The following is a 12,269-nucleotide window of genomic DNA, read 5'->3' as shown; positions in this document are numbered from 1 at the left end:
CAGAGTCTTGATCCCCTGGAATTGTCCCAGGGGACTAATTTAAGCAAATATGTGCAGGATCTTCTTTTGTCTTCACCAAAACAGCAGCAGTGCATTGATGACAGCATCAGATTGTTGAAACACCTGGCTGACAAAGGTCACAAGGTGAAGCCTCATCAAGCTTCAGTTTGTACAGCCCACAGTTGGGTTCCTAGGACATGACATCTCTGCAGAAGGTAATGGAAGCAACTGCGAAAATCTCCAAACCTCAAACTGTTCAACAGCTCATGTTTTTGTTAGGAATGTGTTCTTACTGTTGCTCATTCATCCCTAAATATTCTTGTGTTGAATCTTCTTTGCGGGTTCTGACCCATGGACCAGCCACATCAGCTGTACAATGGACTCCAGAGGCTGAGGAGGCCTCTGTGGCTTTGAAGCTTTACAGACGGCCCTGATCCTGTTTCCTGATCCAACCAGTTTGTCTGCGCACTGTGGCTGCGGCAGAGAAAGTGATGGCAGCATCCAGAGACATTGTGGGATATTGTACACTGACCTTATTAGTCCCACACACCACTTCACTTCTGCTTGTTGAGAAAAAAACATCACACTTATCTACACAGCGATGGCTGAAATATAACACTGTGTTGCTTGACGTGCCCAACATCCTCATTCAACAATGATGCAGAGTTCTTAATCCAGCCACACTTTACCTACAGAGGATGATGGTGAGTCGCATGACTGTGTTGCTGTAACTAACATGCTGTGTTCCCCCAAGTTGGACCTCAATGAAGAACCTCTGAATCACCCCGACTGCATTTTCTTTGTTGATGTGTCAGTATCCAGGGATCCAGCACAGATCAGAACAGAGTAGGTTGGGCTGTAGTCGCCCCGTCCTACTTAGTAGTTTCAGTCCCTCTACCACGTCACCTCTCAGCACAGACCGCTGGACTATATGATTTAACCCAGACATGCAGATTGGCAGAAGGAATATCAGTTACTATTTACAATGACAGCAGGTGTGATTTTGGTGTAGTTAATGATTTTGGGCCCATTTGGAAACACTAGTTCAGTGATTCTGATTTCACATCTCAAACTTGTGTTGGATCTCCTGGATGTTCTCCAACTGCTGTCCACTATTGCTGTGTGTAAATGTGCTGCCCACACTAATGGTGCTGATTCTGTTTCTAGAGGGAACCAAGCTGCAGATGCAGCTGTCATGAGACCTGCTCTGTACCCTCCTCACAAGTTCCTCTGTTGACCTTGTAGCTCAGCCCCTCCCTTCCCCTCACAGATCTACAGCACACACACACACACACACACACACACACACACAGAGGCCGTCTGGAAGAAAGCAGGCTGTGCTTTTCAGGATGGTGTGTGGCGCTGTCCTCTGGGCCGCCGTGATTGATTATATTAATTGTTTCCTTACTATGCTAAATTGACCCTATGTGGGAATACCTGTGTGTCTAAAGTGGGGATGAGAGATCGATTAAAAAGCCATTGGTTCACACACGGGTTCACTATTTATGCACAGAAATTATGTGCAGAAATTCTGTCAGCAAAGTGTGATATGTGCACAACACAATGTGGGGAGAGGAACACAGATGCAACAAGCAGCACAACCAACACCTGAGAATCTGTTTGACCATTTGTAGATTTTGTAGAGCTCACACCAAGTGAAGGGAAGAAATACTGCTTGGTAATTTTAGATCTGTTTTCAAAGTGGGTTGAGGTTTTACCCACAACACAGCAGGACTCAGACGCCGTGGCCAAGGCCCTGGTAAAAGAAATCATTCCTAGGTGGGGCATTCCAAGCTAAATATGTAGTGATAACAGAAGCCCTTTCATCAGTGGGGCCTTGAAAGCAGTAGGTGCATTTTTATAAATTGACATGAAGCATCACTGCACCAACCAACCAGCAAGTGCGGGGGCTGTAGAGAGAGAAAACAGTAACTTGAAGAACAAACTGAGTGAGGTGCAGAAACTAAGCTGGGTGGACCAAAGTCCTCCCCATCGTTCTCATGAAAATGAGAATGCAGGTAAGACCAAAACATGGCTTGAGCACGTTTGATATTTTGTTTGGGAAACCGCCAAACACCAGAGTGGGAGAATTTCTGCAACAGCCTCATTTGACTTTTAAACTTATAATAATGCAACATGTTGTGTACTGTTGTCTACCGACTAAGTGCACAACAAATCACATTTTAAAAAACAAGCGACTCTTTATAACAAATATCTGTATATAGCTGTGCTTTATTTGGACATTTTTTAATTAATTTACCATTTTCCTTTCCTCAGTACTGATTAATGGCAGGACTGGGGTACATTTCAGTCTTTCTCTTTATTGGACAGAAGCAAATGTACATCACACCAACACATAAAATACTTTACATGAATTGCAATTTAACAAGCACAATTCAACACAAAATGCTGTACTTTGTCCAGTTATGATATAATATCAATAGTTGTTTGTCTGCTACCATCTAGTGGACAAATCTCAGAACGGCTGGAAAATCATCAAAAATGGAAAACGGCATCAAATTGGGATAAAACACCACACTGTACGGTTAACCGTTCTGCATACAGTGTGTGCTCGTCTATATGGTCATGTCCGTGTGTGTCTTGGTGTGTTTGTGTGTGTGTGTTGGTCTATATATGGTCGTGTCCATTTGTAAACGTTGCAGAATCTAAAAACTAATGTGTTAACTTACACTGAAAGTTCTCAGTACTCCCAGTTTAAGAACGGCAGGTTTTCATGCAGGAAACACAACTGTTCTGTGTGTTCTCCTGTGAGACTCCTCTAGTCATCATAAGTGTTCCCAGTCTTACTAAACACTCTCACTGGGATCAGAGGAGGGGGAGGACAGAGGAATTTACTTGCCAGTGGTGCAAGAAAGTGTATACGGGATGTTTTCTGTTTCCACCATTGCAGTATCTGACCAGTCTGTCTGTTAATCAGTGGCTTATAGAGGTGCTGATCCAGCTGCTCAGTGATGCTCATCATCTCTCTTCTGAGTAGGAGATCCATGAGGCCCAAAGATGTTTGCATACGTTTGCTCAAGAACACTGGAGTGAGCAGGTAATTCTTCATCTTCCACCTTTCTCTGGTCCTTGGTCTTCAGTGGTGTCTGTATCAGTTACTGGGACACAATGTCCTGCTCTTCTTTTATCTGTTGTTCTGTCTTGGTCAGTGTGTCCACTGTAAAGAAGACATGAGGACATAACGAGGATCCAGCAGTGTCACTAGCACCAAACATTTTCTCTCCTTCATCCCTGCAAACCTTTTCTGCAGCAGGTTTCCCTGAGTGTTTCCATCCTCCTCGTGTTATGACCCTCTGCCTGAAGCTCCATCTTCAGCACAGCAATGCTTGGGATGACACTGGAGATGGAGCCTCTAAACTGTTGATCTCAAGAGGAACTTCCTCAACAGGTTCCAGCATGTCAATCAAACTAGAAATAACGTCCCATTGATCAGCAGTTGGCATAGCAAATGTTCCCTAATCTCCAGCGTAGATGTTCAGTGTTTCTGCTCCAGCATCTCTGCATCATGTGGTGTGTGGAGCTCCAGCGAGTGGGTTCAGACTGAATGATGCTGTGCTGGAGGAGGCCAAGTTCTTTTACAACTGTTTTCAGATTCTGCTTTGCAAGCACAACATGGTTGAAATGTTTATCAATGTTCTTTAGCTTGGCATTAATGTCCAAGTGTTCGGTTGTTTTGCTCAGTGTGTCTTACTTGCTCAATTGAACCTCATCTTTGCTCTCTTGTATTAAAGACAGTAATCTCACTCCATAGGACTGGTGTAAATTTCAGTCTTTCTCTTTAATGGACAGAAGTAAGCAAGTGTACATCACACCAAAACATAAAACACTACATAAATTGCAATTTAACCAGCAAAATCCAACACAAATGTAGCGGATACATATGTTAGTTTTGGATTATGAACGGGGCACCATCTTGATTGCTCAGGAACCAGTATTGTGATAACGGAGTTAGGTGGAATATGGTTTAATCAGTCTCATTAACAAAGGGTTAAGTTCTGATTCCGCGCAGTGACCTAATACCATCAATCAAAATATTTATTTACCACCGGGACCAGATTAATGAACAAATATCAAAATTTATTAAATGGTTAATATGACAATTTATATAAAGGTAGCATATGGAATGATTTGGCTCAAAGTGAAACTAAACCTATACGTGAATCTACTAATCTAACCAGATATATAATAGTAAACAACAAAGAATAGAACAATAAACAACAACAGCAAATAATCAGCAATTATTGACGGTCATGGAATTTAAATGGATTATAGATGTTTTAGAAAGAAAGTAGGATAGTATGAAGAGAAGATCCGGGCATAGATTACTAGTAACAGCTATTGCTAAATCGAATTCTGGGAGGTAGAAATATAATTGGGAGCTAACAGACGAAACTGGCAACCCCAAAACAGCACGTGAACTCTGGGTCTTAGCCCGTGACGTAGCCCGGCACGTCCGTGCGTGTGTCCGGGGGGAGGAAGGCGTGTCGACCGACGCACGTTCTAGTGATGGGATTTTCGGCTCTATTTTGAGATGCGGCTCTAATGGCTCTTCTTACTGTGGAGAGCCGGCTCTTTTCGGCTCCCAAACGGCTCCCCATATATATTTTTAACATTATTAATTAATTAATAGCTTAAACCTAATTTTATAACATTTTGTTTCATTATTGACATTGTTAAGTAAAAATGCTGCATAACAATGCTTTATAAATAAAAGTTTTATTATAACCAATTATTAAATTATCACAAAATAGAACGCAATACAGCTTGGCCAATTGCCTGCCGTTTCCACAAAAAAAGTGGAGACTTTTTTTTTTCAGTGTTTTCCCACCACATTATTAACTGAAATCTGCATGTGATTGGTCAGATATGTGGAGCACACGCTTGACATGCGGGCAGTGGAGAAGTTCTTTGCAGTGTTGTCTGAAACGATATGGGTGGTAGTATAAAGAAACACCCCTAAAAAACAGGGAAAAACAGGATTTTACCTGACGAAAATTAATGTTGCATTGTGCTCCAGGTTTGAAAAGTGCTAAAGTAGGCTAAAGTACTTGAAAATGTAACTGTATTTTGTTTCACAACAAATAGATTTCTGACTGAATCGATGTGATAAAAAAGCGAATTATTTCGAATAATTTTGAGTATATGTATAAATATTTAAGTTTAAGGTGCTGGGAAATATTGAAAATGGCAAGTGACGTACAAGTGCTTGAATTCCACCTTGTAAAGGTGTATGAACCCGGCATACATAACTTTGTTCATTGCGCTGAAGAGGTGCACGACCTCGCTTCGCACGGGGGTCCTCACGCAGGGGCGGAGCCACCGCGATTGCATCATTTTCGGCGCACGGACCCTCGCGCTGGTCGCGACGCGCCAATTATGCTCTACCACTGGCAGAAACAGAGCAATACGCGCAAGGAGAGGGAGAGACAGCGAGGCACCGAAGGACAAATAAAAACGATGTTGGAAAAAAACTGGCACTGTGGCACTTGCAGAGCACAAGCGCAATACTGAAGGAAAAAGCGGCTCCCAAATAGGATCCTAAAACGGCTCCCATTGTGGAGCCGGTTCCAATCGTTCACTTCAAAGAGCCGGCTCTTGGAGCCGGATCGTTCGCGAACGACACATCACTAGCACGTTCAATGTTCGTTCACTCCTGAGGTGGCTAGGTCTTTCAAGACGGCTCGAATCGCTAAAGCCCCCCGCACACAGCAAGCAACTAGCTGTGCTCGCCGTGTGCGGACGCTTGAGACAAAATTCTCTGCCTCTTGTGCCTGTGAGACATGTATCTAACGTGTTTGATATTTTCAGGCACGCGTGCCCGAAATCTCACCGTGTGCCAGGGTTGCCAGGTCCTACAAAAATATCCCGCACAACGTCAGTGTAAAACCCGCCCTTCAGAAGCCTAAACTAGCCCAAATACCAAATTTGTTGACAGGGGGGGATTGTAAGCGAGTGTAAGTTGTCGGCGGGGGGGGGGGGGGGGGGGTGTTGCGAGTGTAAAATGGAGACAAATTAAGTATTATATCGCCATCGATTCTTAGTGTTGACTTGTAACTCCCGCAGTAGCCCAACTCAAAAGTAGCCCAAAAAACCGCACCCCGCGACCCCAGAATTTTTACTCGCGGATGGACTTTCAAACAAGCCCAATTTGGCGTGAAAACCGCGAACCTGGCAACTCTGCCGTGTGCGCTCGGCTGAGCAATTTGGCTCAGCAACTTTTCGTCACCAGCCAATTGGAAGCTCGCTTGGAGTCACATGACACCTCGGCATTTACGCCGTTAACGGCCATCACTAATCAAAAGTAAAGAAAGAAGTTGAACAAATAATAAATAACAACCATGAGATTTAAGATAGTTAACATGGCTTATTACATCGAGTTTGGCGATAGAACAAGAAAATAATCATTTAATCAATTCGGTGTCGTGAAACATGTGTTTATGAAACACATAGCAGCATTTTCATTTGGTTGAGACACCATATACTGACGACACCAAATTAGGGTTGCCACCTGTCTGACAAAAAAACAAGGACACTGTCATACTGACAGTGGGGTGGGGGGTGGCGAACGTTACCGGGGGTGTAAAATGGACACAGCGAGAAAAAAAGACAGATTTAAAGTGTGCAGAAACAGTCTAAATAGTCATTTGAACTAACCTAGTGAAAACCAGGACATTAATTTTTTTTTTTTTTGCCGGGACCTAATATTAAAAAGAAGGAAAACCGGGACAGGTGGCAACCCTACACCGAATTGATTAAATTATTATTTTTTTATTCTATCGCCAAATTCGATGTAATAAGCCATGTTAACTATCTTATATCTCATGGTTGTTGTCTCATCTTATATCTCATTTATTATCTGTTCAACTTCTTTCTTTACTTTTGATTAGTGATGGCCGTTAACGGCGTAAACGCCGAAGTGTCATGTGACGCCAAGCGAGCTTCCAATTGGCTGGTGACGAAAAGTTGCTGAGCCAAATTGCTCAGCCGAGCGCACACGGTGAGATTTCGGGCACGCGTGCCAGAAAATATCAAACACGTTAGATAAATGTCTCACAGGCTCAAGAGGCAGAGAATTCTGTCTCAAGCGTCCGCACATGGCGAGCAACTAGCTGAGCAAACGGGCACGCGCGCCTGTTTGCTCAGCTAGTTGCTCGCTGTGTGCGGGGGGCTTAAGACCTAGCGATGACGTCACAGTCGTGGCTGGAGGGTAGCCGTTCACTTGATGAGATGGACTAAAGTTAAACTAAAGGTAATTTCTATCGGCCAAACAGAAATAACTCCAATTTAACTAAGAAAGGAAGATGAGCTTGACTTTAAAGACGATGAAAACAAAAGTAAACGTGACGACGACACAGACTAAATTAAAACACTTTCTAGAGAAATAAAATATAACGAAGATCTTCTAGAGGTTGGATAAAGTTCGAACTTAATTGCGGTCTCTTGGCATCACTCCAACTCCTGAATTCACTTCTCGAGGGACACCTTTTTAAGCAACATTTAGGGGCGTGACTGTAGTTCCCCATGAGTTGCTATTCTGGTGATCATTGGACTCTGATTCCTGAATATGCATAATCTCTGCCCGGACAGGAGATAATCCGAGAAAGAGAGAGGAGAAGGGAAAAGAGGGAGAGAAGGGGGGTTTGTGACCCTGCCCGTCTCTCATAGGTTTAGTTAATGGGAGACAAAAGCAGACTATTACAATTTCAAGACAATTGGAATTCTCTGATTCCTAAATAAATTGACTTGTATGCTCTGCCTAAATAAGTATTAATTTGATTCTACCGGCCTATAACTTGAGCCATTCTTAATTTCCACTTCTGGACACTGAATGACACATAATGCACAGACAGGTATGAATATGAGGTCACACAAGCACATATGAACATGGTTACATTTGGTAAGTGACACAACTTAATACATGTATATGTGTCACGGGACAGCTCCGGACCCTTCCCTGTGGGCGTGTCATTTTGTCGTCTGCGTGCAGTTATGTCCATGTTTGTACTTCCGTGGGTGTGGGTTGTTTGTGAGCGTGTTCGTTTGTTACACCTGTGCCTTGTCTCGAGGTCACGTGGGTCTGTGTAACTCACCTATTTAATGTGCGTTCGCGCAGTGTCGTGTGCTCGTCTTTGTCTAAAGCCAGGTGTCAGTGTGAGTGTGACTGTGCTGCTTGCGCTCCGCACCGAGCTTACTCGTGTCTTTGTTAATAAATGTTCATCGTTCACCGTAATCGTCTTGGTGTCTGCTTCCCACACCCAAGCGTTACAGAATGTATATGCCTACTATAGCACATTACATGTTGATACTCGGATATATATATAAATCTTAATTAGACATTACACTGGACTACAAGTGTATTGATAGATCTCAAATAATGTAGTACATGGATATGAGAATATGCAGGTCTCTATGACCTTAACACACAGAACTTAATGAGCATGCATATCTAAACAGCAGAACACACAAGAATATATATATATATATATATATGCATGCATGCCTTCACAATACAATTCAAAGCTACAAAGATGGGTGTATCTAACTACTGATATTATAGTAATACATGAATATGCATCACTGTGGTGTGATTATATAACCACAGAGATTCTGATAACATTACTTAATGCTGAATACATGAAAGATCACGATTTGTGTTTTTATATCAACCACAGATCACATAATGTTCAATTCAGAGGTACTTTGTCCTGGTTCCATAAGGCTGGGAAGCTGAATATTGGTTCCACGCATAATTATCCTTTCCTTGGTTGAAAGGTAGTCAAGTTCGGTGTCTCTAGCTCTAGACTGCATTTGCCGAGCTGGTTCCTGTAGGCTGAATTCAAATTCCGTGTACAGTTCAGATTTGGAGTTACAAGGATTTCTGAAATATTGCACCTTTAGTTCTGGGTGTTAACACAAGAATTCAAGGTGTTATAAACTGGGGTCAAACCTTGGGGAATCAGATAGGCCTGTGATTTAGGTTTACGAGTGTAGACCTTTCCTCCTCTCTGTGCTCTGTGCCCTTCTGAGAAGGGTTGATCCTGGCCAGAACACGTTAAGGGTCTTTGTTTTACTCCCAGACGATCAGATAAGTTAAGTCTTCCTAAGCTTTTTGGGGAGGAGAGCCATTAGGAGAATGAATTCCTTGGTGCTTGTTACCGAGCAAAGGGCCAGTGTTTATGTTTACATACAATTAAAGAGCTATGGATGGGTTAGTCTCTTGCCTTCCAAGGTGATATTAATCCACTTTGTGATTTTGCAATGTCTTTGGCTGTCTCCGCTACACAAAATCCTATGCTTTGCTCAGTTATGATATATCAATATGTGGTCGTCTGCTACCATCTTCTGGACAAATACTGGAACTGCAGGGAAATTTCTGGATAAAACAGTAAAATGTAGAAGCAGGTTCTACACTGGGTGAGAGAGAGAGAGAGAGAGAGAGAGAGGTGTGTGTGTGTGTATGTGTTTGTGAGAGAGAGAGAGAGAGCGAGAGAGAGAGAGAGAGAGAGAGAGAGAGAGAGGTTTTATTCTCCAGTTGTGTGTGTAGGAGTGTGTGTTTCCATGGAGACTCAGGTGTTGCTCCAGTTCACAGTAGGTTATTCTAGCTCACACACACACACTGAGGAGTCATAATAAACCCCAAACCCCACATAGAGGGGCTCAGTGAATGTGGAGTGGAGTGTGTGTAAGTGTGTGAGTGTGTGTGTGAGAGAGGAGACGCTGTAGAAGGACAGAGTGCCGGCCGGCCAGTCCAGATACACTCCTACTCTGTTGGAGCTGGAGGGGGGGGCAGATATGTCAGTGTAGTTCTTATTGTGATGAACAGTGTATCTGTTATTAGAGCAGCGCAGCATCCAGGACTTTATATTCCCTCCAAACAAACAGTCATCACTGTCTCCTTTCCTGCTGATTCCTTTATATGTCACTGCTATACCAGCATCTCCACTACACTCAGCCTCCCAGTAACAGCGTCCAGTCAGACTCTCTCTACAAATCACCTGATACCAGACATCAAATCTTTCTGGATCATCAGGATACGTCTGCTGCTCCTCAACACACGTCACCTTTCTGTTCCCCTCAGACAGAGAGAGGTGTGTGTGTGCTGTGTTTGGGTCCAGTGTGAGCTCACATGCATCTGCACACAAGAAGATACATTAGAGGAGACGACACACATACTTGTGTGTGTGTGTGTGTGTGTGTGTGTGTGTGTGTGTGTGTGTGTGTGTGTGTATTAACTACATAACTGCTGCTTACATTTTCTTAGTCCTGGTTTGAGTCTGATCTTCCCTGCATGATCCACCCTAAACACACACACACACACACACACACACACACACACACACACACACACACACACACACACACACACAGAGTTATTTTTTAAATTCGGGAGGCTCTGTCCTGAGAGAAACAGAGGAAGAAAACTCTATTACTCACACACACAACTCTCAAACTCTGTCTCTCTCTCACACACATGCACCAAGATAACAGAACTCTGTCTGACATACATGGACCTAGATAACAGGACTGACTGTCTCTCTCTCTCTCTCTCTCTCACACACACACACACACACACACACACACACACACACACACACACACACACACACCTATATAACAGGACTGTCTGTCTCTCTAACTCAGATGCACACAGATAACAGGACTGTCTGTCTCACATACACACATACACCTAGATAACAGGACCGTTTCTCACATACAAATATGCACCTAGATAACAAGACTGTCTTGCCCTCACACACATCCACCTAGATTACAAGACTGTCTGTCTCTCTCTCTGACACATGCACCTAGATAACAGGACTGTCTGTCTGTCTCTCTCTCTCTCTCTCCCACACACACACACACTCAAACACCTAGATAACAGGACTGTGTCTCTCTAACTCAGATGCACCCAGATAACAGGACTGTCTGTCTCACATACACACATACACCTAGATAACAGGACCGTCTCTCACATACAAATATGCACCTAGATAACAAGACTGTCTTGCCCTCACACACATCCACCTAGATTACAAGACTGTCTGTCTCTCTCTCTGACACATGCACCTAGATAACAGGACTGTCTGTCTCTCTCTCTCTCTCTCTCTCTCTCTCTCTCACACACACACACACACACACACACATATACACACACAGTTAACAGGACTGTCTCTCTCACACACATATACATCCAGATAACAGGACTGTCTGTCACACACACGTGCGTCTAGATAACAGGACTGATTTGATTTTGTGGATTTAAAGTGTGTAAATGTACAATGGTGATGTAAAATCTGTCATGCTCTGCTTTTTCTGATTCAACAGAGTGTTGTCTGACAAAATAAACAATATAGAGCATATTAGGCTTGTCATGATACTAAGAATTACAACTTCGATACGATACTTAAAAAAATATTGAAATTCGATACCATTTTCGATACCAAAGTCAGATACGGTGTTAATTTCCGTTTTAAAGCCTTTTTATTTATTTATTTATAAACAAACAAATGAATGTTGCTTTGTGTTTGAAAATGCTTGAAATTGTAACTTCATTTCACAACAAATATCTGTCTGACTGAACAGTTCTTTTGTGTTAAATACCAGCATCTTGTAATTCCAGGATGAAACATGAGAGAACGTGAAGACGTTACGATTGGGCGTTTTGAAAATAAACAACCATTAAATAATGTGATAAAAAAAGCGAATAATTTTGAGTATATGTATAAATATTTAACTTATCCCAACAAACATGCGACGTCAGAAAGACGGTCAGTCCAGACCCATTTTTGCATGTCTGGTGGACGTTCAAAACTGGTTCAAAATCTGACAGTGTGACTAGGACCTTAACCTTTTAACTTAACATGAACGTCTATGACGAGTTTTCTATCTGAACGTCTGACTAGGACCTTTATTGGATGTCAGGACGTGCAAAAACTGCAACTGAACGGCAGTAATAGACGTTTAAAAAAGACGTCGCTAAAACTTTCATTCTGGCTTTTCAGTGAACGTCTTTTGAACGTCTGACAAAGTGTCTTTGCTCGTGCTGGGAAATATTGAAATGGACCTTGAAAGTGACATACAAGTGTTTGAATTCCACAAGGTGTATGAACCCTGCAAACATGACTTTGTTCATCGCGCTGAAGCGCGGCGCACGCGAGGTCGTGCACCTCTCGAATTTTGTAACTTCGCGCGCGCCACGCCTCAGCGCAATGAACAAAGTCATGTTTGCAGGGTTCAATTCAAGCGCT

At 42.9% G+C, this 12,269-nt stretch overlaps 1 protein-coding gene across 1 annotated transcript in view; it reads right to left on the bottom strand.

The window, feature by feature from the left end:
* Nucleotides 1-6,681: 6,681 nt before the first annotated feature.
* The window catches only part of LOC143525354 (NACHT, LRR and PYD domains-containing protein 3-like), a 101,530-nt gene continuing 95,942 nt past the window's right edge, over nucleotides 6,682-12,269 (bottom strand). Inside the window, exons 13-14 of the mRNA XM_077019193.1 lie at nucleotides 10,273-10,319; nucleotides 6,682-10,153 (exon numbers count right to left, since the gene is read on the bottom strand). Coding sequence (XP_076875308.1) covers nucleotides 9,615-10,153; nucleotides 10,273-10,319 — 586 coding nt within the window. The 3' untranslated portion in view covers nucleotides 6,682-9,614. The remainder of the gene's footprint in view (nucleotides 10,154-10,272; nucleotides 10,320-12,269) is intronic.

This window comes from Brachyhypopomus gauderio, chromosome 1 (assembly GCF_052324685.1).
Source record: "Brachyhypopomus gauderio isolate BG-103 chromosome 1, BGAUD_0.2, whole genome shotgun sequence".
Classification (NCBI taxonomy): Eukaryota; Metazoa; Chordata; class Actinopteri; order Gymnotiformes; family Hypopomidae; genus Brachyhypopomus; species Brachyhypopomus gauderio.
This window is presented reverse-complemented; position numbering and strand designations above follow the sequence as displayed.